Consider the following 27,942-nt stretch of genomic DNA (forward strand, 5'->3'; position numbering starts at 1 on the left):
ATGGCAGCTCCCGAGGAGCCGCCGCCCTGACGCGCCGTCAGTCCAACCCCTCAGCCTGTCAGACGCCAGGCGAGCGCACGGTGGGCCGCGCCGTGCCCTCCCGCGGACTTTGCGACGGTGCCGTAAGGTAGCTCCTCGCGACGTCGCGACTCTGCCGTGCGGCGCGGGAGTCAGCGGAGGACGGCTATGGCTTCCCGGCGGCCCGCGAGGAGGCTCGTCCTCACCGCTCTCTGCCGCGCCTTCTCGGGCCGCGGCTGTCAGCTCGCCCCCGAGCGCGGCGCCGAGCGCAGAGATGCGGCGCCGAGCCGGGTGAGTGAGGTTCCCGGAGAGGCCGGGCCGCGCCCCCCAGGGACACCTGTGGTAGCGTCCCCCGCGTCGGCGGAGCTCCCCAGGAGTGGGGTCCCTGAGCCGGCGCGGGCCGGGCGCCCGGCGGTCCGCCGCGCGGACAGAGGCGGCGGGAGAGTGGGGCGGTCCCGAGCCTCCGGGGCTCCTACGTCGCCGCCACCCCGGGGCTCTTGACAGAACTTCTGTCAGGTAGGGGCAGAGTCCGCTAGCAAGTTGATTTGTACCGTATTTCTTGTCGAGGATAACTAGTCTTTATGGTTAAAGAGCTCTTGATATGCAAAGTGTCTGTGTGCGCGCACGGGCGCGTTTGGCTGCATTTAGGTTATTAGTGCTTTTCTTCAAGTGGTGGCAAACTTTACTATCGTATTTCGTAGGACCATTCCACACGTTGAACGGTTCTAGTTTGGAAACGTTGTGTGTATACATTCCTGTTCCTGACCAAAGGTCCCCAAAGATTAATATCTGCAGCGGCAAGGAGTGGCAAGCAGTTTTTAGAAGTTGCCCGGCTTTGGGGAAGGATGTTTTTGTTTGAGGAAGCCCTACACCTTCATTCCAGCTGTCATATGAAAATGTGGGCTAACGGCGTGGAATGGGCTGCAGATAGAAAATTTAAACCAAGCATCCAAATACTAACACTTCATTTGCCAACAGGGTAAGGAGGGAGGCTGAAAAGCATCCTTTAAACCATCCTTAAAGAAGGATTAAAAAGAGCCTGTTAATTCCAAAGCGTGCCTGCCTGTTAGCAGGGCAGCTGGTCACTGGGACCCCAAGCCTCTGGCTCAGTTCCCTGACTCAGTGGCCACAGTCCCTGACTTCTATTCCTAGAACATAAAATGCACCCAGCATCCCACTCTTTGGACAGAAAGATACTCAACAGGTATCTGAAAATGCTCTGGGAGGGCAAACAGTTGCCCCCAGGGCGAGGACTTAGCCCAGCTTATTTTGTGAGCCAGTGCTGGAAAAAAGAAGAGCGCCCAAACAGGGGTTTCTCCACTGACACCCAGCCTTTTGTTAAAGTAAGTCTTACCGTGGGTCTGTTCCTTGAGACGAGCCCTGTCTTGCCTTTTGCAGTCCGGGTGACAAGCCAGTGCACACCTGTCAGGCTGCCTGCCCCTGAGAAGGCGACCTTCTCAGCGATGATGCTGAGAGGGAGGAGCTGACCCATGAGTCACCCTTCTAGTTCTAGCCTTATGACTTTTGTTTTTCTTGGGATGTGTTCCCCATTATGCGAGGTATTGGCGGGGACATTAAAGAACAGTTCTTTCCTCAGGGAAATGTGTAATTCCTGTGTGTTTGGCCTCATCTTTCTGTGCTTCCTGAGCACACAGCCAGTTCTCCAGGTAATTCAATTCCTGCAGCCCAGACAGACTGTTGTCTCGCAGTTTTTGATTTTAAATATGAGGTCTTCTTAGAAGTCACAGGCTGTACATTTTTTTTAAATCTAAAGAGATGTGTTTTAATTCTGTATTTCTTTTTCACTCTATGTATTTTTTTAATTAATTCTTTGTTCTTCACTTGAGTGAAGGAGATCTGCTTTTAGGACCTACACGAATTATCTACCTCTCTAATCTCTAGCTACCAGTTTGTTTGTTAATTAGTTGATTAATTTATTTGACTGCATCAGGTCCTAGTGGTGGTCCTGGTGGCTTAGTTGCTGCATGCGGGGTTTTAGTTCCCTGACGAGATTGAGCCTGTATTCCCTCATTGCAGGGTGGATTCTCAATCACTGAACCACCAGGGAAGTCCCTGTTTTGTTTTTAATTTTGTTTGTTTCTTGGCCGTGTTGGGTCTTGTTGCCGTGGAGGCTTTTCTCTAGCTGCAGCGAGCGAGTGGGGGCTAATCTCTAGGTGGCGGGGCTTCTCATTGCTGAGGCTTCTCTTGTTGTGGAGCGTGGCCTCCAGAGCACAGGCTCAATGGTTGTGGCCCATGGTCTTCATTGTTCCATGGCATGTGGGATCTTCCCAGGTTAGGGATGGAACCCACGTCGCCTGCATTGGCAGGAGGATTCTTTAGCACTGAGCCACCAGGAAAGCCCCAGACTACCAGCTTTTTAAAAATTACCACTATTATTATTTTTGGGCTGCACAGCACATCTTGTGAGATATCCCTCCCTGGACAGGGATTAAACCTGGGCCCTCAGTAGTGAAAATGTACAGTCCTAACCGTTGGACTGCCAGGGAGTTCTCTGACTACCAGTTTTTTTGTAGAAAAACATTAGAACCTAGCGTTAAGTACCACTTTTCCTTCCAAATCCAACTCAGCTGTCAGATCACATGTTCTCTAGCTGTGTCATACCTGCTTATTCTTTATCTTTGTTGTTTATATCATTGTTTTACACCTTTGCCTGCATGTTTGGAATCATCTGGAAGAGTAAAAAGTGCTGGGACCCTCTCCTGGAGAGTCTCATGTGGTTGGTCTGGGATGCAGCCTGGGCGTCAGGATCTTTACTTATTTTCCCCGTTTGTCTAGTTGTTTTTCCCCCGGTTTTGTTAAGATAAAGCATCAGGATTCTTTTTAAATTTTAATTTATTTTTTAATTGGAGGAAAATTGCTTTACAATGTTTTGTTGGTTTCTGCCATACAACAATGTGAACCAGCCATAATTATTCATATATTCCCTCCCTCCCAAAGCCTCCCTCCCCTCTCCGTTTCCCACCCTTCTGATTATCATGGAGCATCAGGCTGGGCTCCCTTAAAACATCAGGATTCTTGGGTTCAAGTCTAATAAGTTCACAAGTTAGAGAACCACAGCTACATGTTATATGCATTAGTATTTGCTTATGGTCAGAATTTCATTGACGTTTATACTTATAGTTTACATTTCTCAAGCATTTGCATGCACTGTTCTGAAAGCTTTGCATATTTTAATTAAACCTCACTATTCTGTTAGTAGGTGCTTTGATCATCCCTATTTACAGATGAGATTGAATAATTCAGTTCAGTTTAGTCGTTCAGTCGTGTCTGACTCTTTGCGACCCCATGGACTGCAGCACTCCAGGCCTCTCTGTCCATCACCAACTCCTGGAGTTTACTCAAACTCATGTCCATCAAGTCAGTGATGCCCTCTAACCATTTCATCCTCTGTTGTCCCCTTCTCCTCCTGCCTTTCAATCTTTCAAATGAGTCAGTTCTTCGCATTAGGTGGCCAAAGTATTGGAGCTTCAGCTTTAGCATGAAATTCATGTTCCAATGAAAATTCAGGACTGATTTCTTTTAGGATGGACTGGTTGGATCTCCTTGCAATCCAAGAGACTCTCCAGAGTCTTCTCCAACACCAAAGTTCAAAAGCATCAATTCTTTGGCCCTCAGCTTTCTTTATGGTCCAACTCTCACATCCATACATGACCAAAGCTTTGACTGGATGGACCTTTGTTGGTAATGTCTCTGCTTTTTAATATGCTGTCTAGGTTGGTCCTAACTTTTCTTCCAAGGAGCAAGCATCTTTTAATTTCATGGCTGCAGTCACCATCTACAGTGATTTTGGAGCCCCCCAAAATAAAGTCTGTCACTATTTCCACTGTTTCCCCATCTATTTCCCATGAAGTGATGGGACCAGATGCCATGATCTTAGTTTTCTCAATGTTGAGTTTTAAGCCAACTTTTTCTTTCTTTCTTTCACTTTCATCAAGAGGCTCTTTAGTTCTTCACTTTCCGCCATAAGGGTGGTGTCATCTGCATATCTGAGGTTATTGACATTTCTCCCAGAAATCTTGATTCCAGCTTGTGCTTCATCCAGCCCAGTGTTTCTCATGATGTACTCTGCATATAAGTTAAATATTAAGTAATTACTTTTCAGTAATTACTTACTTTTACAGTAAGATTGAATAATTTTTTCAAGATCATAATGCTTGCACATAGGACTATGTATGTTTTAGTTCCTTTATTTAAAAGAAGATGAATTCAAATTTTTCTTGTAGTAGTTTTTAGATGAACAAGAGCAAAGAAACAGGCCCTCAGCAGAGAGAGGTAATGTTTACTAACGACAGAGAATGGGAACTACTGATGCTACATTTTGTGTCACATTTTCATTAAGGAGACTGATCTCCAGGACTTCCCTGGACTTCCCTGGTCCAGTGGTTAAGAATCTGCTTGCCAGTTCAGAGGACTTGGGTTCCATCCCTGGTTCAGGAAGAAACCAGATGCCGTGGGGCAACAAAGCCCGTGCCCCACAACTGCTGAGCCGGTGCCCAGGGCCTGTGCTCCGAAATGGGAGAGTAGCCTCCGCTTGCTGCAGCTGGAGAAAGCCCAGTGCAGCCAAAAACAAAGCAGAATGATCCCCAAAATTCCCAAGTTTAGATTTGGAGTGAACTTCATGGGAAGAAGTTGAAACTCAGGATACCTGGGAAACTGGTGAGAAAGCAAGTCATCGACTATTACGGTTAACGTGGATATTTCTGGTATTTAGGCCGGGGCCACACCGTCGCCAACGGAGAGGCAGAGCCCGCAGAGGGAAAAGAGCGAGGGTGGCACGCGCCACCACCGGCCTGCTGGCGGTCGGCCGGAGCGACAAACCCTTGTGTCGAGGGGCTGACTTTCAATAGATCGCAGCGAGGGAGCCGCTCTGCCCAAGTAGGAAACCCCGACCCAGAAGCAGGTCGTCTAGGAATGGTTTAGCACCAGGTTCCCCACAAACATGCGGTGCGTGACGGGCGAGGGAGCGGCCGCCTTTCCGTCCGCGCCGCATGTCCCAGGACGAAGGGCTCTCCGCACCGGACCGGTCCCGACGCGCGGCGGAGGGCGCTACGCTGCACCCCGAGGGACTCGGGCGATAGCCCACCGGCGGGGACGGCGGGGGACCGGCTATCCGAGGCCAACGAGGCTTCCGAGGCCAACCAGGCTTCCGAGGCGCTGCCTTATCGTTCCGCCTGGGCGGGATTCTGACTTAGAGGTGTTCAGTCATAATCCCACAGATGGTAGCTTCACCCCATTGGTTCCTCAGCTAAGCACATACACCAAATGTCTATTTCTGGTATTTAAAAGCCTTTCAATAAATAGTTGGAAAACAAAGCTGAGGTGGGAGGACTTTAAAAACCATGTAGTTTAACTGTCCTATCATGAAGGTGAGGAAATTGGGACCTGGAGAGGTAAAGTGACTTGCCTGGTGTCAGAGTCAGGACTGAAACCAGGGTCGGCCCACTCTTACTCCAGTGTTTTGACGTTTCCAAATGCTTTTTCCTCACCTGTTGAAATGATCACGATTTGCCCTTGTTCTGTTAATGCAGAAAATTACATTGATTTCTTGGGTTTCTCTTTTTTTTGTTACTAATGGGAAATTTAAAATGTGCAAAGATAGAAGAATATGGGGCTTCCGTGGTGGCTCAGTGGTAAAGAATCTGCCTGCAGTGCAGGAGACCCGGTTTTGATCCCTGGGTGGAGAAGATCCCCTGGTGGAGGGCATGGCAACCCACTCTAGTATTCTTGCTTAGAGAATCCCATGGACAGAGGAGCCTGGCAGATAGCAGCCCATAGGGCCGCACAGAGTGGGACATGACTTAGTGACTAATAGCAGCAGAAGAAAATGAAGAGTTGCTCTGTATACAGTACCCTGCTTCTGCAGTCATCCAGTCATGGCTGTTTATTTCATCCTTACCACCATCCAGTGCCCCCTTCCAGATAATTTTGTGGCAAATAGCAGGCATCATATTTCATTTGTAAGTACTTCAGTATGTATCGTTAAAAGATATGGACCTAAATATATATATATATATATTTATATAAAACTTAATACCATTGTCACACCTAATTATATTACAATAATTCCTTAATCCCAGCAAATTTTGAATGTTCAAATTTCTTTGTCTTAGAAATATCAGAAATGTTTCCTTTTACAATTTGCTTGTGTCAGGATCCAAATTAGGCCTACACACTATGATTGATTAATATCCTTTTAGCTGTCTTTTAATCTATAAGCTTTGCCTCTATGCCCTTCTGTTAACAATTTTTTTTCTTTTTTTTGCTGCTCCAGGTCTTAGTTGCTGCATGCGAACTCTTAGTTGAGGCGTGTGGGATGTAGTTCCCTGACCAGGGATTGAACCCTGGGTCCCCTGCGTTGGGAACTCAGAGTCTTAGCCACTGGACCACCAGAGGTCCTCCCTTTCCTTTTTTCAGGCAGTGTTTCTGGGGGGCTCAGGGGAGTGTGTCCTTTGGATTTTGCCGAGTGCCTTCCCACGGTGTAATGTAACTGTGTGTCGCTTGTAAACAGACATCCACGTTATTGAGCCCTGACTTCGTGCGGGTTTGACTTTTTTATTTTCAGAAGGCTGCTTCATCGGTGACCGATTTTCTGATGTCACACCGGCCTTGCGCCCCCAGCGTAAACCCAGCTTGGCCCCGACGCGCTGGCCCTTCTGTGTACTGTGAACTTGGTGTGCTGGTTTGTTGAGCATCCGTCTACAGTGGGAGGCTGGGGGCTCCAGCCCTCCCAAAGGTGTTCAGTTCCCACCCCAGAGGAGCCAGACCTCTCGGCCAGGAACACACCAACCACACTGAATCTTGCCCATGTTTGTTCCTTTCATCATTGCCCGTTGACGTCCCCAGTGGCTGGCTGTGGAGTACTAACTTGAGAGAAGCTCTGTGTTGTGTGCAGGCACTTCTGGGAAGGAGGGCGCTGCACAAAGTCCCGGCTTCTAGAAGGCGAGGCCGGGGGTGTGCCGGCTGAGCTCTGGAGCCTGCTGTGAGGCAGAGGGGTGGAGGGCCAGGCTGCGCCCGCAGAGCGGACAAGAAGACGCCGGCGTGGGGCTGCCGGCCTTGGCACTTTACAACTAGAGAGAAAGCTGGACGGTTCACCTCCACCCCACCCCCAGTCATGAAAGCGCAGTGTGACCGGTCGGAACAGGCGGGTCTGGCGGTTCTCCACGGCTCCCCACGCACACCCCTGCCGCCCGAGCCTCAGGAAGCTGGGCGTTGTGTGCTTGTGCTGTGAGAACCGTGAATTGCGGTAATTATTCAAACCTCAAAGGGATTCTTTCTTTTCCTCCCCCAAGCTGCTCCTTCTCCTCCCTTTTAAATAGCAGTTCTAGGGTGAACAAAGACAGAATGGATGTTTATAGGGGAGAGCAGAGGAACTATTTCCACCATAATTGAAGATAGGATCTCTCAAATTATAATGGAAACCTGAGAATGATTGAAGGAGTTGGTTCACAGAGTTCACATATAAACTGTAAATCAGTTTATCAGCAATAACTCAGAGATACCTAGGGACGGTAACCGACACACCTGCACCTTTTTGACTTGCTTCGTCACGTGTGGGTAGCTTGGGGTAGCTTCTTGAGCATTCTTCATAGGGAACCTGTCAGGACAGGTGGGGTACCGTTAGGGTGGAACCTGCCCCCCCTTTGCCTGCTGCGGCAGGGCTGGCTCCTCCCAGGCTGCTCTGCAGCCTCCCCGGCCTGCCTGAAGGAGAAGGGAGCCCCCAGCTTGCGGTGGATGTTCCCGGCGCAGGGCCCAGGCCTGTTTCCGTCTCCGCTCACTGGATCCCTTTGTGTGGCTCGCCTTCAGTTTCTGAGAATGCCTGAATATCACAGATGCAAAAGCTCTGTGGGAAAAGTCCAGAAATACTTGCATAAAAGTAGTTTTTTTTTTTAAGGGCTTTTTTATTTTTATTTTTTTAGTTCTACCAGTTTACTGCTACCAACCCATCTCCCTCCACCCTCGTGCACACGTGCTCAGTCATGTGACCCCATGGACTGCAGCCCACCAGGCTCCTCTGTCCATGGACTTTTCCAGGCAAGAACACTGGAGTGGGTTGCCATTTCCTTCTCCATAAGGGCTTTTTTAAAAGGAAAGGAAAATGTGGTGACCATATGTTGTTCTTAGAATAACGGATAAACCGTTGAAGATCTTCGTTGCAGTCCTGCCTTTACTAAGAAGGATTCTCACGACAGTCTCCTGTCGAGGCGGTGTACTCCGCCCCTGCTGGTGAGGAACATAGTCTCGGTCTGCGGGGCAGGTGCGGATGCCTTTCTGCCTGTCGGGGGCCCTGTTCCTTCCACACACGAAGAATGAGTTCAGTCCCTTCCTGGGGACTGGCCGGGCCTTCGTGTGAAACTCTCCACTCTGGCTGTGCCTCTTTATGGCTCAGCTTTGCCTCCCAGTGACACCAAGAGAAGAACCAGACGAAAGTAAGAATGGTCACAGGTAAAGATGTCTTGAGTCTGCAAGAAGAAATGAATGCAGAGTGAAACAGCTGTGCCGAGCTAGTCTGGTGTGGGGTGCGCACCGGCCACGCGGAGGTGCCGGCGTGCCTAGACGTGCCCCGTCTCCCTCTGCCCGTCACCAGCAGTGGTCAGCCTGGCTTTCCCCCTCCCCTGCAGCTCTGACCTGCCCACCAGTGCCTGGACCTCCCTGGACCTCCACCTCGAGTAAGCTGTCCTCCAGAGCACGCAGCCAGTCCGCGCGCTTCTGTGTCTCTGATGTGCAGCCTTGGAGAGTCTCCCAGAGAGCCCACAGTTATGTAAGGAGCAGCTTGGTGGTGGCGGCTTCTAGCAGGCTCAGAGCTGCTCAGCGTTCTGGGGCTCGTCATTGGTGACCGCCGGGTCTAGTTACACTGGTTGGATGTCTCTCCACCGGACCTTCATACAAATCAGGCTTTTTGAGGAGGAAGGGATTTCTCTGTGTAAGCGTAGAGAAAAGGAACAGGAAAGAGTTTTAGCAGCTGGGAAGAGCATTCCCCCGACACACACCTGTTCTCCCGCGGATGCAGTTCCTGCCCCCATGGGCTTGCCGTCCAGTGGGAGGCAGCTGTGTCTCCTCACCTCCCAGGGGGCTCAGGACACCCTGGGGATGCACCCTGGAAGAGACGCTAAGGCCTGTGGGGGGCGGAGGTCCGAAGTTGGCCCTATTGTCATGAAAAGAAGTTCCGTTTGGGGCCGAGGAAGGAGAGGTGGGCAGGCCTGGCTGCTAGATGCAGGTGAGGATTTTAGACTTCGTCCTGACGGGGTGAGGGGTCACTGAAGGATTTGAAGGGAAGGGATGGCGCAGGTAGGGTGGGTGCTGTGGAGAGGTCGCTCTGGCTGCAGTCTGGAGCGCTGGTGGCCCTGGGGACCCAAGTCTGGAGGCAGTTGGTGCTGCTCACGCTGGCTGAGCTCGGAACTGGAGCCGTCTGCCTGCCGCCCTGGGCCTGGAGCAGCCGCTGCGGGAGGAAGTCGGTGCAGCTGCAGCTGTTTGAATCCCCACCGGGCCTGGTGTGAGGATGCCAGAGTTAAGTGTTCCTTGAGCCTGGAGTTCCGTAAGCTTATTCTCTGAGCCACAAAGAAGGAGGCTTCTCAAAAGATGGCGTTTGACTCCCTTTAACTTTCATCAACTATAGGCTCTTACTGCTTTTGCATCTGTGAGAAAAATTCATCTTAATAAAAATGTTTGCATCAATCATGAAATCAGTTAGCATGAAATGGGTAGAAGGTTTTAGTTCTAGCAGCTTCATTCTCTAAAAGTCTGAAGATGATTTAAAAAAAAAGTATTGGAAGCATTAGAACCTGCTAAGATTTAATATTCATTGCTCAGAAATGAGGCTAATGGTACAGAATTATTAGTTTTAATGTATTTTTATTTATTTGGCCATGCGACGGGGCATGTGGGATCCAAGTTCCCCATCAGTGATTGAACCCGGGCCCCCTGCACTGGCAGCGTGGCGTCTTAGCCACTGGATCCCAGGAGCTTCTTAAGCTCCATTATTTCTGGGTAAATTTCGGTGAATTTTCGGCAGTATTCCACTTGTCATCAAATCTTTAACTTGTTACTCAATAATAGCTTCTTTTCAGTAATTGAACATTTTCTATCAATCTTTTTTCCCCACTCAAAAGCTATTTTTTTTTTTACCTCATCTGTCAAGGGTCCTTAAAATTTCAAAAGTTTTTTAAAAAAATACTTTTCTAGAAAACTTTGAAAGTCTGAGGGAATCATATATACTTTTCAAGATTTCCTGCTCATTCACTTATTCTAGACTCAAAATAATTTTCTAAATAGTAAGCATTCTGATGCTGAGCTGAACCTACCACAGGTGTTTAATTAAATATCATGAATGCCAGTGCCGTCCTAATGCTGTGTTCTCAGATGTGAGGGAAAGCTTTTTGCATGGGCAGATGACCCTGGGTGTTTTATAACCAGACCTGCTGAACCGCGACGGGTGATGGCAGAGCAGATGTCACCGCCTGGAATGCTCTCTGTGGTCTGAATCATTCATGCTGAGTGGCTGCCCCAAGCTCTGTAACCCACTTCCGACCAAACCCGACGCGCTCCTGGTCGTGTTTAAACTCTCCCTGTTTTTGGACTGCTTGGGAATTTAGACGATTTAGGAAGGTCACAGCGTCCGAGGCAAGTAGAACGCCGGCTGTTGGCGCTGTTTAGCTGTCTGCTTCAGTCAGTGGCAGGTTCTCAGGATGCTTGGTGTGGGTTGGTGATGATTAGTGGAGGCCATCCCAACGAGAACGGTCAGTGTTTCCTAAACAGTGACTTGGTTTCCTTTCTCAGTCTCCACTTGGTCCTCTAGCTGTCAGGGGTTGAGTCTGGGGACCTAAGAGATGGTCAGACCGCTCCGTGGACGGAAGGCTGAGGCCCGCGCGGAGAGCTGAGCTTCCCTGGCCTCACCTTCCTCCCGTGCCGCTCCTGCCAGGGGAGCCATCGCAGAACCCGCGGCTGCCCCGGCGAGCTGCGCTGGTCAGAAATCATTAGCTCTTAAACCCACGTTTCTCAAGTTAAATGATCAGTAAGCCGCTTACCGATAGAAAAAAAGCTGCTTTATCTTCAATTTTACAAACCGTGTGTCTCTATCTTTAGTGAAAGTGGTGAAAATGAAGGACTGAAATATCCTGAATGAAATGCCTGCTAAATGCAAAAGAACCGTGAATTATGTTCAGTATGGTAATTTTCTTTCCTTATAAGTTTTACCGCTCTCTCGTCGCCTTTGCTGAGTGCAGTTTGTTTATTTTTTAGAAAGATGTGTCTTTGGGCTGCCCGCCTTCGTTGCTTTGTGTGGGCTGTCCCTAGCTGCGGTGAGCGGCCTCTCCTCGCTGCAGCGCCCGCTTCTCTTGTGAAGCTCGGGCTCCAGGGTGCGGGCACAGCAGTTGTGGCTCACGGGCCGAGCTGCTCCGCGGCACGTGGAGCCTTCCCAGACCAGGGATGGAACCCGTGTACTCTGCGTTGGCAGGCGGGTCTCAGCCACTGGACCATCAGGAAAGTGCCAAGAGATTTCCAAATTTACTGTTATTTTTCCCCATGAATTATGATTACATTGACCTTTGATCAGCAAATGGAAAGCTAGTCTTTTGATTGCTTAGCTGATTTTTTTTAAAATATCAGGTTTATTGAAGTCCAGTTCACATATAATAAAATTTACTAAAACACATACACCACAATTCAAGGTACTGATCACCTTCACCACCCCCAGAAAATGCCTTTGTAGTCACCCTCTTCCTCCTCGCCAGCACCTGTCTTTCTCAAGATGCTTCGGCAGTAGAATCACCCAGCACGCGGCCTCCTTGGTGCCTCTGAGAGTCACGCACGTCACCTGCAGTCTCCTCTGTTGTCAGGTGGTATCTGTCACACGGACACAACGTGCTGTGTTTTTCCCCTCATCAGTGGAAAGGCATTTGGGCTGTTTCCAGATTTTGGTGGTTATACATAAAGCCACTTTAAACAGTCATATCTAGGTTTTATTGTGAACATATGTACTCGTGCACCTTGGGTAAATAACCTGGGAAGGGGTTGCTGGGTTGCGTGTTAAGTGTGTGTTTAATATTATAAGGAACTGCAGGCTTTTTTCCCAAAGTGGTTGTACCATTCTGCATTGCCACAAGCAATATTTTTTTTTCACAAGCAATATTTAAGAGCTTGATTGTTTTACATTCTTGACAGCTCTTGCTTTGGCAGGTTTTATTTTTTTTAATAGCCATATTAATAGGTGTGGAGTGGTATCTCATTGTGGTTTTGATTTGCATTTCCCTATTGACTCATGATGTTGAGCATTTTTTTTTTTTATGTGCTTGTTTGCCATCTTTATATCTTCTTGGGAAGCTTTTAGATATTTTGCCCATTTTTAAATTGGGTTGTATGTTTTCTTATCATGGAGTTTTGAGACATCTTTGTATGTTCAAGAAACAAGTCCTTTTACAGATTTGCATGTATATTCTCCCAGCCTGTGGCTTGTCATTTGATTTTCCTAATAGTATCTTTAGGAGAAGAGACAGTTTTAACTTTGGTGAAGCCCAGTTCATTTACTCGTTCTTTTGTGGGTTGTGCTTTTGGTGATGATGTGAGAAATCTTTGCCTAATCTAAGAGTGTAGAATTTTTACTGTGTTTTAGGAATTTTATGGATTACACTTTATATTTTAGGTCTTTGGTCCGTCTTGCGTTAATTTTTGTATACGGTATAAAGCACAAGTTGACACTTTGTTTTTGGTCAGGATGTAAATTTTCCCAGTACCGTTGTTGAACATGTTTGGTGCTATTGTTGTTCAGTCACTGAGTCATGTTGACTCTTTGTGCCCCATGGACTGCAGCACACCAGACTTCCCTGTTCATCACCATCTCCCAGAGTTTACTCAAACTCACGTCCATTGAGTCGTTGATGCCATCCAACCATCTTATCCTCTTTTGCCCCCTTCTCCTTTTGCCCTCAGTCTTTCCCAGCATCAGTGTCTTTTTTCCAGTGAGTTGCCTCTTCACATCAGATGACCAAAGTATTGCAGTTTCAGCTTCAGCATTAACCTAAATGTTAATTTCCTTTAAGATTGCCTGGTTTGATCTCCTGGCAGTCCAAGGGACTGTCAAGTATTCTCTAGGACCATAGATGGAAAGCATCAATTCTTCAGAGCTCAGCCTTCTTTATGGTCCAACTCTCATATCTGTACATGACTCCTGGAAAAACCATAGCTTTAAGTATATGGACCTTGTTGGCAAAGTGGTGTCTCTGCTTTTTAATATGCTGTCTAGGTTTGTCATAGCTTTTCTTCCAAGGAGCAAGTATCTTTTAATTTCGTGGCTATAGTCTCTACGCCCAAGCCTTTGACTGTGTGGATCACAACAAACTGTGGAAAATTCTTCAGGAGATGGGAATACCAGACTACCTGACCAGGCTCCTGAGAAATCTGTATGCAGGTCAAGAAGCAACAGTTAGAATTGTATGTGAACAACAGACTCGTTCCAAATCAGGAAAGGAGTATGTCAAGGCTATATATTGTCACCCTGCTTATTTAATTTATATGCAGAGTACATCATGCAAATTGCCAGGCTGGATGAAGCACAAGCTGGAATCAAGATTGCCAGGAGAAATATCAATAACCTCAGGTATGCAGATGACACCACCCTTATGGCAGAAAGTGAAGAAGAACTAAAGAGCCTCTTGATGAAAGTGAAAGAGAAGAATGAAAAAACTGGCTGAAAACTCAACATTGAGAAAACTAAGATCATGGCATCTGGTCCCATTACTTCATGGCAAATAGATGGGGAAATAATGGAAACAGTGAGAGACTTTATTTTCTTGGGCTCCAAAATCACTGCAGATGGTGACTGCAGCCATGAAATTAAAAGACATTTGCTCCTTGGAAGGAAAGCTGTGACCAACCTAGACAGCATATTAAAAAGCAGAGACATTACTTTGCCAACAAAGGTCTGTCTAGTCAAAGCTATGGTTTTTCCAGTAGTCATGTATGTGAGAGTTGAACTGTAAAGAAAGCTGAACGCCAGAGAATTGATGCTTTTGAACTGTGATGTTGGAGAAGACTCTTGAGAGTCCCTTGGACTGCAAGGAGATCCAGCCAGTCAATCCTAAAGGAAATCAGTCCTGAATATTCATTGGAAGGACTGATGCTGAAGCTGAAACTCCAATACTTTGGCCACCTGATGCAAAGAATTGACTCATTGGAAATGACCCTGATGCTACGAAAGACTGAAGGCAGGAGAAGGGGATGGCAGAGGATGAGATGGTTGGATGGCATCACCAACTTGATGGACATGAGTTTGAGTAAGCTCCAGGAGTTGGTAATGGACAGACATGGAAGCCTGGCGTGCTTTATTCCATGGGGTCACAAAGAGTCAGACACAACTGAGCCACTGAACTGAACTGTTTGTGTTAATGCTGTTTATTACAGTTAAATTTGGATATTCTCTGGCACATAGTCTTTAAAAGAGGACGTTAACAAGGGTCTTTAATAAATCTGGGCTGTTCATTTTATAATACTAGAGATTCATTTAGTTGTATATTAACTCCACGCTTTCTGTTGAAGGTCTCAAGATTCTGCCCTCCAAGAAAATCTCGCCATGATTGGATAGGACCTCCAGATAAATATTCAAACCTTCGACCTATTCACTTTTACATCCCTGAAAATGAGTCACCACTGGAACAAAAGCTAAGAGAATTGAGACAAGAAACACAAGAATGGAACCAACAGTTCTGGGCAGACCAGAATTTGACTTTTCATAAGGTATGTTTAGATTTCAGGTCAGAATGAGAAATAATACAGTTGGCCACTTGGGGGCGCTGAATCTTTAGTATCTGCTCTGCCTTTCAGTTACTTGGTAGCTTCTCAGTCCCTCCCCTCCATACATATACATGTGTGTGTATATACACATGTTTAAAATCAACGTGTAACTGTAGAGAAGGAACATTGGTCCTCCATAGACTCACGGGTCTTGAGACTCTCCAAGAACTAAAGGGAGTGAGTAGCAGGGCCAGAGCTAGAACTGCGGACTCCCGTGTATCACGCGTGTGTGTGTGTGTGTGTGTGTGTGTGTGTGTGTGTGTGTGTGTGTGTGTGTGTGTGAGAACAAGGGGGTCTAGGATGTGTTGTCATTCTTCCTGAGAATCCAGAATTCTTAACAGCGTGCTCATCAGTAAACTACACCAGAAAGAAGTGTAACTGTTCTAACCCAGGAGGAAGACTTCGGCGGGGTGTGTTTATCCATTTGGGCAGGCTAAGTCAAATGGAGTGTATTTATCTTCTGTGGATTTATAAACAAACAGTGTCTCCCTAAGTTTATTAAAGCTCTCAGTTTCAAATCCTCTCTCAAGCAGGGAACTTTTAACTAAGTCGAGATGGTTTAAAACGGGCTTTGAGATGGGCCGCTTCTCAGGAAACCCACATCCAGACTTCTCCAGAGCGCTGAGAGCTTGTCCTAGCCGAGGAAAACAGACGAAGAAAGGGAGTTCTGATAGCTGTCTTCTTTTAGGAAAAAGAAGAATTTGTTCGCTCAAGACTCAAAGCCAAAGGCCTGGATCTGAGAACCGAATCAGGTTAGTTTGTTCTTTCTCTGTTCTCCCTGTTTTCTTGGAGTAACTGTATGGGAAGATGAAGAAGCGAGGATGCTGGGGGCTTCCGTGGCAGACTGCAAGGGGCACCGGTCGGACCCCTGGCCAAGGAACCAAGATCCTGCTTGTCTCTCTGCACAGCCAAGAAAAGAAGCGGGGCCTGGGGGGAAGCAGCGGAAGAAGCAGCGGAAGCTCGGGGGGCAGGTTTGGCTCCGTGGGGCAGGCCTATTCTCTGCGGCACGTGTTTCTGTCCTCCCCACGTTCCCACTTCTCCCTCTGGACGAGGTCAGCCCACTTACCATGCTGGGTTGTTCCAGTTGATGACCTCTTGCTGACCTTTGGACTTCCATCCGAGGTCCCGTGGCTTCAGCAGCCTCTCTGTCCTGTGCTGGCCTCTTCCCCGGATCCCTGGCGGCAGTTCCTGGTCCCGCCGGCCATGAGCTGGAGGCCACGGGGTCATCCTGGAAGCCTCGACCCCGCCCCCGCCCCCTGTGGTCTCTCCCCCCGGTTTACCTCTTAGCCGTGCTCAGCACCTTCGCTGCTCCCTGTCCTGGAAACACGGCTTTAATTCAGGCCCTCATTAACTCTGCCTAGCGCGGTATCTTCCTGACCGGCTCCCTGGCCCCCAGTCTTGGAATCAGGGCTCTTCAAGCTTTCTGTAAAGAGCTGGATAGTAAACAGTGGAGTCTTTCTCGGCCATGAGGGTCTCTCCTTCAACTACTCAACTCTGCTGTTGTTCTGTGAAAGCAGCTGTAGAAAATACATAAATTAATGGGTGTGAACTTGCCCCAATAATACTTTATTTACAAAACCAGGTGGTAGGCTAGGTTTGGCCTACAGGCTGTAGTTTAGCCACTCATGTCTGAAACCCATTCTTTGCAGTGTAGCCAGACTCTTCTGCAAAATGCAGCTTTGACACTGCCACTCAGCTTGTTTAGGCGTTTAAATTTCCTGTGGCGGCGGAAGGACATGCTCCTCCGCATGTGTGGATTGGGTGTGGATTGGAGGCTGGCCTGGCCCCTGCCCTGTCCCACCCCTTTCCCGGCTCCTTCCCCAGGCCGCGCCCCTGGTGTGCCCGCACAAGCTGCACTCAGTTCCCCCTGCCTTGCTGTGCCGACCTTTCTTTGTGGGTGAAGAGTCTAGTGCTCAAAATAGCCTTTCATCGTTTTCTCCTCCGGCTGTTGATGTTAGACTGAATGTTTTATACTGGTGGTTAAGCAGACGTCTCCTGTGAAAACATTCTGATGGAAAACCTGAAACCACTGACCCCAAAAGCCAGGTCCGTGTTGGGCCAGAGCACCGTCACTCTGCAGCCTTGCTGGTGTGAGTTAGAATTCGGGGCTGGGGCGGGGGGAGTAGCCCCCGTGCTGGGCTCGGCCGTGTGCGGTCTGCTGCACGGCCCCATCCAGGGTCTGCGAGGGCAGGAGCCAGCAAAGGTGCGATGTCCCAGCAGGGTTTGTTTGTTCGTTTGTTTGTTTTACTGAGCAATAAATACATTTTTAATTAATTTATTTGGTTGCATCAGGATCGTCACTGTGGCATGAGGGATCTTCCGTTCTGTGCACGGGCTTCTCTCTAGCTGTGGTGTGTGAGCTTAGCTGCTCCTTGCCGTGTGGGGTCTTAGTTCCCTGACCAGGGATCAGACCTGCATCCCCTGCGTTGGCAAGCGGATTCTTAACCACTGGACGACCAGGGAAGTCCCCAGCAACAAATATTTTAATTTCTGTTTTATTTTTTATGAAGACAATCTTCAAGTTTTTTTTTTTTTCCAAATACAAAGCTAAACCACGAGCAGGTGCAACTGAGACGTTTTATCTTGCATTTGCGCACTCCCTTTGAATCCTCCAAGTGTGGGGCCAGGGCGGGGGCCTCGAGGTGAGGACGGGCTCTCTTCCCAAAGCCTGGAATGATGGCCCCGATTCCAGGACTGCGCTGCTATTTGCACGTATTTTCTGCTGTTTCCCGCAGTGACTCCTTGAAGTGGAAACTATTAGTTAATGTTGTTCTCTGGAAGGACTGATGCTAAAGCTGAAGCTCCAGTGCTTTGGCCACCAAGATGCAAAGAGCCAACTCACTGGGAAAGACCCTGATGCTGGGAAAGACTGAGGGCAGGAGGAGAAGGGGGTGGCAGAGAACAAAACGGTTGGATGGCATCACTGACTCAGTGGACATGAGTTTGGGCAAACTCTTGGAGATGGTGAAGGGCAAGGAGGCCTGGTGTGCTGTAGTCCAAGGGGTTGCAAAAAGATGGACATGACTGACCGACCAAACAACAACTGTTACTTTTACCGTTTTGTGGAGGAAGTGACTGAGGGCAAGCTGTTTGACCAGAATCACACAGTGAGTAAGTGGAGGGGGCCCAGGTCCCATCCTGTAGAATGGGTCCCAGGCCACGGCCACGAGCCCTCTCCTAACAGATGGGGAAGTTGTTCTGGGTCTTTTGTTAATATTGTGGATTCTTACTGATGGCGTGACTGAGTATTGAAAGACGGGCCTTAATTAGATATCAGATTAGTTTGGTAAGAAAACAGGAAGGAATGTGTTGAAGGAAGGACTCATGGAGGGATCTGCCCGCTGTGTCAGCTGTTTGAACGGTTACCAGCTTGCAGTGATGGAAATGCTGTGTGTATGGCGGGGTGGGGGGGGGGGGTGGTGACGGGTGTGTCTGCCCCTCAGGCCAGAACCCGCATGTGTGATACCTGAGTGTAGGGGTCCCACAGAACCCAGGGAGGAGGAAGTTTGTGTAATGAATGGTGTTGGAGAAAGTAAGTACTTTTAGCCCAAACAGGTCAATTTAGATTCATGCTCCTTTTAATTTGAATATATTCCAAACGGATCAGGTTAATTATTAAGAATCAGTTGTTCCTGAAGTAAAAAGTTAAGTACATCACTCCCAACTGTAGAAAGTCTAGCAGGATAAAAGGGAGCCTCCATTATCGGAGTAGTGGCGAGTCCCTGCGCTTGCCAGTAAGGGCAGAGGATTCAAGGACGTCAGAACCGACACTGTCTGGCTTGGGTAGCGTTCGCCGTGGTCTCTCCTGGAAAGGAGAGTTTGCTGAGGAGACAGGGAAGTGCCGAGACCTGGGCGCGGGCCGCGCTGACCCCAGTGTCCCAGGAGCCCCGCACGCCTCCCCCCTCCCGTGTGCACTCCGCTCTGCCCCCTGCTTCGGCCTTCTCTTGCTGTGAATGGGCTTTCCCTCCCAGGTCCGAGGAGGTCAGCAGCCCGAGGCTCCTCCCAGGCCGGCTCTGTCCAGGGAGCGGGTCAGCTCCACACATGGTGCCCAGCAGGCCCGAGGGCTGGGCAGGCAGAGGGGCCCGCGTCCCGAGACACTTTAGCAGTGGACCGCAGGATGGGGGGTTTGTGGCAGAGATGGGGAGGCAGTCTGGACTCTGTGAAAAGCCTTAACAAATTTGTAGAAGTAACAGGACACCTACAGATGAATAATGTGACTCCAAGAAAAAAAATTGCTCAAACTCCATATTTTGCAGTGCGTGTTAAACCAGCAGCCAGGCCTCGTTTGACACTTACTGAATTCAAGGGGAAGACATTTTCCCAGCTCCCTTCCAGAAGGATTCAGCTGCATTAAGTACGCATATGCCAGGAGGCAGGGAAATTCTGGCCACAGAATCTCTAAGAATTTATCTTGGAGAAAGGGCTCTCCGTGCCCCATGCGGCAGCGTCCCTCATAACCAGCGGTGGGAGCATCTGTGCCGCGCCACGCTAAGTTGCTTTGGTCATGTCCGAGTCTTTTGCGGCTGTCGCCCACCGGGCTCTTCTGTCCATGGGATTGTGCGGGCAAGAGTCCACAGAGTGGGTTGCCGTGCCCGCCTCCAAGGGATCTTCCCGACGCGGGGATCCAATCTACATCTCCTGCAGCTCCTGCATTGTAGGTGGATTCTTTACCATCTGAGCCAGCAGGGAAGCATCTAATAATTTTAGATAAGATAAGGCCATGGGGGCCCACTGGCTCTAGAACATTCGCTGGAATGTTCTGCAGCAGTGGAGAAAAATTGTTGACTTAATTTCAAGTGCAAAAAGCAGAATACCATGGCTTCATCTCTGCCTGTCCCCAGATTGAACCTCGCTTGCAGGGCAGGTGTGGGAGGCCTCTCGCCCCTTATTCCTTTCACTGCTAGAGTGTTTGTGCAGGTGTGGGGGGTGCCGTCAAGATGGGTTTACTTAGTCAGCTGGTGTTTATGAAACACCCTCTAGGTTCTCAGGGAACGTGTAATCAATTAGGTTGTTCCACCCATCTTTTTCATTTTACCAATTCAGTGTCACATGGCAGTGTTGACAGATGTGGAATCCGAATTACTCAGCAGTCATGGTGCATCTGCTTTATGCTGAGCGTCACCCGGGAACGTTTGGGCAGGACCCCAAACTCGACCAGTAGCTGAAGGTGGCACCCTGCCTGTCCTTAGCACCCTGGGGCCCCTGCCCCTCTGCCCGCAGTGGTGATGGGTGCGCCCCTCTGTTTCCTGCCCAGCCCGCCTGCCACGCGGCTATGACTCTGTTTGTCTCAAAGCAGCCTTGTGAGGTGTGCTGTGGTGATCCACGTCCTGGAGATGGGAGACGCCACAGGCTGGCTGCGGGCCAGTGAGGGTCAGAACCCTGTCCAGGGAGCCGCCACCTGCTGTGCCCAAACGGCGCTGCCCTCCTCCTCTACCCCTCCCGTCCTGGGAGCGGCTGGGGACGCTGGAGGAGGGCGCCCACTCGCCTCTCCCTGGAGGACTGCCGGGGCCCCACCCCCTGAGGCTGCCAGCCCCGTGCCCCCGGCCCTGCCTGCCCCTCCCACTCATGCCGGGCTCCCCGCTTGGTGTCTGCAGACCCTCATTGGCTCTGCCTGGGCTGCCCCCTTTCTCTGCCCTGCGGGATCCTATTCATCCTTCAAGACCCAGCCAGACGGTCACCTTCCCTGGAGCCTTCAGCGTCCCTCTCCTCCTTGGGCGGCGGCTGTTCCCCCTCTTTCCCTGGTTAGCATCCATGCATTGGTTGATTTCCAGTGTTTTTCCAACGCCCGCCACATCCCAGGCTAGTCTGGGGGCTAGTGGGGACAAGAGAGCCGTGGCCCTGCCTTTGTGGGCTGGTTTCCTCAGGTGGGGTGGGAGGGTGCCCCGCTCAGGCAGTGCTCTTCACACCCTGGTCATTGACCCCTGGAGGAGGAAGAAGCTGGGAGGGCAGACGGAGTGGGCGTTTCCACAGGGGCCTCCGGGAAGCCTCTCGTGGGGGAGGCAATGGGGGAGGTTGGCAGAGAATCTTCTAGATGGAGGTTTTGAGGAGCAGCAGGGGCCTGAGTCAGAGGAGCGAGGACTTCACGCAGGCAGGGGTGTCCAGGTGGCACGCGGGCCCCTCGTTAGGCTGGCAGGGATGTGGCCCTTGTCTCCTGTCTGGGGATGGCCACGATCGTGCTGTGCGGCGCAGCGCTGGCCACGGCCCTCCTGTTTCTCTAAAGCTGTGCCTGGGGGTTGCCTTCCCGGCTCTGTCTGTGTCTCCCCCAAATCCTGGTGGGCTGGAAGCGTCAGCGTCGCTCTGCATTCGGGAGACTCGGCCTCCACCTGGAGACGGTATCCGTCGGGGGCGGGTGGACTCACCCTCCCCGTGGGTGCGCGCTGCACGCGCAGGAGCTTGGGCCTTCTAAGCCCGAGTGCCCCCCCACGTGGTCGCCTTCCTTCACCCGGAGCCCCGGTCTGCTGGGCCGTCCTGCGTCACAGGAGCCCTACTGCGCACCCCGGCAGGCTGTGGCCCCTGTTCTGTGTGGCCTGGCGGGTCTGGTGGGCGTGTGGGGGTGCAGGGGAGCCCCGAGAGTGGGCGCCGCGCTGGGCATCTCCTCCCGTGAGGTGACCAGGGTCTAATGATAGAGGAAGATAGTTTGTCCTCCCTAAGTCTTTTTTTATCACTGAGACATAATCCTCTCACCACAGAACGCACACTTTTTAGTGCTGACTAGACTGCACACCCGTCACCACCGTCTGACCCCCGAGAAGAAAGTCTGTACCCACCGGCAGTCGTTCCCAGCTGCCTCCTCCCACCAGCCCCCGGCAGCCACCACTCCTGTCTCCGTGGGTTTATCTATTCTGGGCGTTCCCAGATAAATGGCATCCCATACAGGCACCCCTTATGTGTACTCTGAAGACGCTGTGGTTTTCTCACAGATTAGATGTTTTATAGAGCAGGTCTGTTGGCACAGTTTTTACAACAGCAGTGTTTTGTAATTAAGTTATGTATGTTTTTTAGGAGATAATGCTATTGCACACATAATAGACCACAGTATGGTGTAAACATACCTTTAAAAGAATGTTTATTTGGCCACGCTGGGTCTCAGTTGCAGCACCCAGGGTCTTCGTTGTGGCGTACAGACCTAGCTGTGGCTCAGGAGCTTAGCTGTTCCTCGGCATGTGGAATCTCAGTTCCCCGACCTGGGACTGAACCCTCATCCCCTGAATTGCAAGGCGCATTCTTAACCCCTGGACTACCGGGAAGTCCCTAGAATTGTTTTAATTTTATTTTCAATTTGTATGTTGCATGTGAATCAGAACACAGCTGACGTCCGTGTGTTGACGGTGCATCCTGCAGCCCCGCTGGACTCATCCACTATCTCCAGTGATCGTCTGTAGAACCTTCTCCTTAAGTCTTAACGTTCAAGTTGTATTTAATTTTTAGGTCAGAAAGCAACGTTGAATGCAGAAGAAATGGCTGACTTTTACAAGGAATTTTTAAGTAAAAATTTCCAGAAGCACATGTATTATAACAGGTGGGTGTCTGCTTTTTTCCTGAAAATCTGAAAATCACATGCATGTTGGCAGGGATCGTTTTGCTCCCTGAATTTAACATTTTTGTCTATGTTTAAAGTAGACATTGCTATCAACTTAATTTTTGTCCTTTTAAATAAAGTGGATGGCTCACAGTTACTGCGTGGCCGCCCCCTGGCAGGGTGCACCGCTTGGGTGTAGAGAGTGGGTTCTGCCCGCATGCTCACTGCCGGTAAGGGGAGCACAGCCCGGGGCAGGGGCAGCCGGAGGGGTCACGGCATCTCGTGTTTGAAAGCGGGGAGCCCAGCGGGGTCGGGGGGAGTGGCCCAGCAGGCAGCAGCAGGGGCTCCTGCAGGCCAGAGGCGGAGCCGTTTCAGCCGTTCGAGGAGGAGGAGGATGAGGACGGAGCAGTGGAGTCAGAAAGGGAGCATTTTCCTGACGCAGTGACAGGTCTGGGCACAGTCGCCCGCAGCTGCCGGAGGCACTGGGCGGCAAGGCCGACGGGGACGCCACCGTGGCTGGGCCTGGCTGACGGCGCCCGGGCTCCCGGGGCCTCTTCACGCCGGGCGGGGCGAGGCCGTGGCCTGTGCGCGAGGCGGTGAGACGCGGGGAGGCCCTCACCCGCGCGGGGGCTGCCGTCTGCCCGGCCCCCGGGTCTGACGCCAGGTTACGGGAAGGAGACGAGAGGGCGCTCACAGGCCGTGCCTCAGTGAGGGCTTGAGGACCCAGCCCCCAGAGGCTGGGGGTGCTGCGAGACAGATGTTCTGGTTTCAGCGAGTAACGAGGGTGGAGAAAAGTGAACGAGGGGAGAGACCACCTATTATTTTTGACAGAGGAAACCAAGCAGTCACTGTGTATTAGGCTGTATTAATACACAGGGACTGTGAATGGTAAGCGATCGTTCACTTTATCAGATGCAGTGATGGTATTGCGGTTCTGTGTGTTTAAAAAGCATTTAAAAAGTGCTTTGACGATGCACAATAACACATGTTCCCAGGTAGAGTGACAGGATGTGGTCTGAGGTTCACTCTGACATTCCTGGAGCAGTGACCATGCCGGATGGGCAGGTGGGGCAGGGTCCGGAGCTTGATCTGATGGTCGAGGCTGGAGGAGCTCTCGAGTGACGCGCGAACGTGAAGCCCAGTCCTGCAGCGTCCAGATTCTGTTGCAGACGCTGTTGTGTGTTGCTCTGAACTAGATGAATTATTCAGTCAAGCCAGGTTTCCCTGGACCTTTGATTTCTGGCGTGAACATAGTAGGTTGACATCTTGCTTCCTCTCTGGCCAGCTCGATGTGTCCCCTGCGGCACCTCGAGCAGAGAGGCGTGTAGAGAGCGGGCCCGGCGGTAATGGAGCCTGAGCGCCCCCTCGCCGTGGCCTCACCTCCCCCGTCCCTGCTTTCTTTAGGAAACAGGCAGAGCTTAGTCTGTCTTCTCCACTGCGCTTTATCAGTGGGGTTGTCTGCATGCTGCAGTGGAATCTGGCTTTCCCTTAACATGGGAACTTTCGTCTCCATGGGATACCAGTTTTCTTTTTCCTAGAAGCCTTTGTTATTTATTTCGGGCGTTGCTTCCCATTTATCACGTCCCTTGTGGAGAGGGATTTCTTTCTGGTCCTGTGAAGGCTCCTCTTGCCTTTAAGCCCTTGGTATTCTGTGTCTTCCATGCTGAGATCCAGTCAGTCCTTCGAGTCCCACCCAGCTGGACTAGCAGTTCCATGTTCCCGCATTGGCTCATTTGGACGAAAAGCGTTGGCACTTGTTGCATTCTGCTTCCAAGGGCTCTGCACTGGGAGTCTGGAATGTGCGCGTTCCGTTGGGAAACCTGCCAAGTGCTGCCCATTCAGCTGCTGACAACGTGGTGAATTTGCAAGTTCCGACATGTTCTGTAGATTAACTCACAGGCGAGTGTGCCTGTGACAGCCTGTAACTCCATCCTAGTATTTTATTTCAATGAGAAGCTTTAGAGACACAAGTTATCCAAAAGCCCAAATCACCTAGAAGAAGAAGGTATGGAACTTTATGATGCTGGCATTTGCGATAAGCTAGTGTCTCAAGATGGAGTGCTTGTGGCATGTGCGTCTTACGCAAATAAGGGGCCAGAGCCAGGCGGGTCCCTACCGGTCCCCTCTGCGCCTACAGAGCCTGCGGTCCTGCTGCTGAGTGGCCACGCCCCCATCACTCTGTGCTGTTTCCTGGAGGATGCCACAGGGCTCTGGGGCTTCAAGGCTTCTGAAGGCTCTTTTGGAGCTTCTAGCAAAAATCAGAGGAGGGTTGCAGCGGCCTCCAGGAGTGGAAAGGGGGACCCTGGGCACATCAGCCTGATGAAAGTCCAGGTGCAAGGAGAGCAGGCTTTTGTGGACAGGTGAGCTTTAGTGAGGGCGGGAAAAGGCAGAGCTGGTGTGGAAGGGCGGGGGAGGAGGCAGTTCAGAGGCCTGGTTGCTGGCCCTGGGGTTCTGAGCGTGTGTCACGTGTGCTCATCTTGTTCCCTTGTAGGGACTGGTACAAGCGTAATTTTGCCATCACCTTCTTCATGGGAAAAGTGGCCCTGGAGAGGATTTGGAACAAGCTTAGACCGAAACAGAAGACCAGCAGTTAGGAGCCCACCCTCACCCATCCACCCGGTTCCTCGTCTGAGGTTCCTCGAGGAGCAGCTGTCTCTGGGACTCGTTTCACAAGGGTTCTGAAACCTGTGAGCGCAGGGCAGGCTGGAGGACGCGGGTCCTAGTATGTACGCCGAGGCCCACGCGGCTCCGTCCTGACTGCGAATATTCCACGCTGGCTCTTGGCCACTGAGATGATGGCAAATAAAACACAAGCACTGTCCTCTGAGTTTTTGAATTACACCAGTTTGAAAGAGAGGGCTTCCCAAGTGGCTCAGTAGTAAAAGAATCCACCTCCAATGCAGGAGACGCATGGTTGATCCCTGGGTTGGGAGGCTTTCCTGGCGAAGGAAATGGCAACCTGTTCTAGTGTTTTTGCCTGGAGAATCCCATGGACAGAAGAGCCCCCGGGCTATAGTCCATGGGGTCGCAAAGAGCCAGACACGACTGAGCGCACACGCACAATTTGGAAGAGAGCGATATAAAAATATTAATAAACTTTGACTGAAACATTCGACCCCACTGACGGGAATGACCTGGAAGCTGGCTGCGGTGTCTCCATGGCCTCCCCGACCGGTGGGCCCTGGTGACTGGCGATCCCAGGTCCAGGCCCTGAAGACACGCAGCTGTCCTGGGAGTTGCACAGACCCCAGGGGCCCGAAGGGGTGCCTTGGAGTTTTCTCGGTTTACCCCAGTGAGGCAGAGCCTTTTCCCCAAGTTTTCCACAACAGATTGCTACGGGTCATAGCCTTCTCTTTCAATCCTTGTGAAAGCAGCATTGTTTGAAGTAGGGTTATGTGGTTATAAAATGATGAGGCTCCCTCTGTGCTGTGTCCTGGAGCCGTGGCGGTGGGCGGGAGGGCTGTCCTCAAGGACAGACGAAACATCTGGATTTTACCAAAAGGCAAAGGTTTTTATTCCAAAATGAGGTGTGACAGTGGTCGACAGGCTAGGTTTCTTCCGTAGCTTACTAACTGCCACCGAAGATGACCTCCAAGGAGAAATTCCGGAGCCCAGGGGAAGCACACACACACCCCCACCCACACCCTAGGCTTCTAAGGGCCCCGCGGACAGACGTGGGAATGCCGAGGTGCCGGGTGAGGCTGCGCGGTCCGTCAGCTCTGTGGACTCTTAACCCAGTGTCCACAGAGGTCCCCACGGAGTGGAGCACGTACACCAAGCAGCCTGAAACACCAGGCTTCCCAGGAATAACCCCATCTCACTCATCACGCCACCGCTCAACACAGCCCATCTCCAGCCGGGTGACACCGCGGGTCTGTGGAGAGACAGCAGCAGGGCCAGGGGGCCAGGCAGGGCCCTGGTTCCGTGTGAGCGAGCCTGGAGGCATGAACCGTTCTTCGGCCTTTTTTGTTGTTGTTGCTCTCTGGCTTTTAATTCTTGCTCCCATCTGGTCAGACTCACTGACTGGCTTTCAGGTTATTTAAGTCTTAAATGGGAAAGATTGAAGTCAGAAGGAGAAGAGGGCAACAGAGGATGAGATGGTTGGATGGCATCACCGATTCAATGGACAGGAACTTGGGCAAACTCCAGGGGGTAGTGAGGGACAGGAAAGCCTGGCGTGCTGCAGTCCACGAGGTCGCAGAGTCAGACACGACTTGCCGACTGAACAACAACATGTTCTCCCAACAACTTCCAGTGGTATGGTTTCTAATTCCTTTTGCGGATCAATTTTTAGAGATTTTGAGGGTGTCTTTTCACAGTAACCAGTTGCAAACAGTTAAAAGATCCCTCTTGTTATGAGTTACCATCTCTGTGAAGACTGAGGGAGAGCTTGAAAATGGCCACCTGTGGGCTGGTGAGCGGCCATGCAGACGCAGGTGTGTCCTGAGACGCCCTCTGAGATCCCGAGGTCCCGGCGGTTTGCCTGGACCTCCCGACAGCTGATTTATAGGCTCACTGAGCAAATGCATTCTGGGCTTCAGCTGGTGGCCTGGTGACACATTCCCTGTATTTGTCTTGTCCAAGAACATCTTCCCTCCGCAGCTCTTCCTGCACGGGTCATAATCTGCCTCCTTGGGGCAGGCCTCCTGAGGTTTCAAAGGACAGAACCTTAGGTAAGCTCTGGGCAAGGGTCAGGGGCAAGTAACAGGTGGAAGCCAGAGGTCTCCAGGAACAGGCCCCGTGGGCCTCCACACTGGGGAAAGCCCAGCAGCCAGGGCCGCTGTATCCCCAGGCTGGGTGCTCGGGGTGGCGGGGCGACGCAGGGCTGGGCAGAGACTGAGGCTCTGGTCCTGCCTGAGCCCCTCGGGGCTGGGGCCAGGAGATGCTGCTACCCTCACGGTTTCTAGGATGCTTCAAGAGTGACTTCGTCACAGCGAGAGAAAAGCGCGTGGACGTCGCCAGAGAAGCCTGCACCCCCGGCAGAGAGGGACCCCTACACACCACAGCTGGGACCCACCGCCGCCAAATAAAGAGTGGCTTCAGGATGAGCCAAAAGCATGTTCTGTATTCAGACAAAAAGCATACGTGGCTCTCAGACTTTGTAATTAAAAATTGTGAAAGGCGAGCTTGCTTTGAGAAGGATCGGAAGCAGCAGCGCCCACAGTGGCCACGTCCTGGGCTGGGGGGTGGGGAGGGGACGACGGGTGTCTCGACACCCTGTGTCACCCCGGTGACAGGACGGCCGGAGCGGGGGCGCGGTGCAAGGCACCCCCAGTCCTGGTGCCAGAGTCCCGAGTGGGTCTCCGGGCATTTGCACTTGACATAAATTACATGGCAGTTAGACACAGGGGACTCGAGAAGCATTTTAGCAACATGGGTCTTAAGGGTGGTTGAAATGCAGTAACTGTATGTTGTCTTTCTGTAATAATTTAATGCCTAGTGGCTACTTGACTGATGGTGTAAACCGTATTGCTAGGTTCTTAAATGCTGAGTGAAATTAACTAGAAATGACAGTGCTGTTTTCCTCTTCAGTTCTTAAACATTTAAAATTAAATGATGGTGTTAAATGTTACTTTAGGTCACAAATAAATGCAAATAAAATT

At 50.8% G+C, this 27,942-nt stretch overlaps 1 protein-coding gene across 2 annotated transcripts; it reads left to right on the top strand.

Annotated features, from left to right (window-relative positions):
- Positions 1-170: 170 nt before the first annotated feature.
- Positions 171-27,942, top strand: LOC122454769 (cytochrome c oxidase assembly factor 8). Of its 2 annotated transcripts, XM_043489354.1 has the most exons (6): positions 171-309; positions 14,566-14,763; positions 15,509-15,572; positions 22,249-22,339; positions 26,942-27,012; positions 27,247-27,942. In XM_043489354.1, the coding sequence occupies exons 1-6, from the start codon at positions 187-189 to the stop codon at positions 27,663-27,665; spliced, it is 966 nt and encodes a 321-aa protein (XP_043345289.1). In that variant the 5' UTR covers positions 171-186; the 3' UTR covers positions 27,666-27,942. The 2 variants fall into 2 exon arrangements, with proteins under 2 accessions (XP_043345289.1, XP_043345291.1); XM_043489356.1 differs by lacking the exons at positions 26,942-27,012; positions 27,247-27,942 and adding an exon at positions 24,831-25,160.

Source organism: Cervus canadensis, chromosome 17 (genome assembly GCF_019320065.1).
Source record: "Cervus canadensis isolate Bull #8, Minnesota chromosome 17, ASM1932006v1, whole genome shotgun sequence".
NCBI lineage: Eukaryota > Metazoa > Chordata > Mammalia > Artiodactyla > Cervidae > Cervus > Cervus canadensis.

Excerpts from the sequence above, each read along its gene's own strand:
- LOC122454769 (XM_043489354.1), top strand. The coding sequence starts at position 187 with ATGGCTTCCCGGCGGCCCGCGAGGAGGCTCGTCCTCACCGCTCTCTGC. Across the intron at positions 310-14,565 it reads GAGATGCGGCGCCGAGCCGG|GTCTCAAGATTCTGCCCTCC; the intron begins GTGAGTGAGGTT and ends TTTCTGTTGAAG. Across the intron at positions 27,013-27,246 it reads TTCAAAGGACAGAACCTTAG|GATGCTTCAAGAGTGACTTC; the intron begins GTAAGCTCTGGG and ends CACGGTTTCTAG.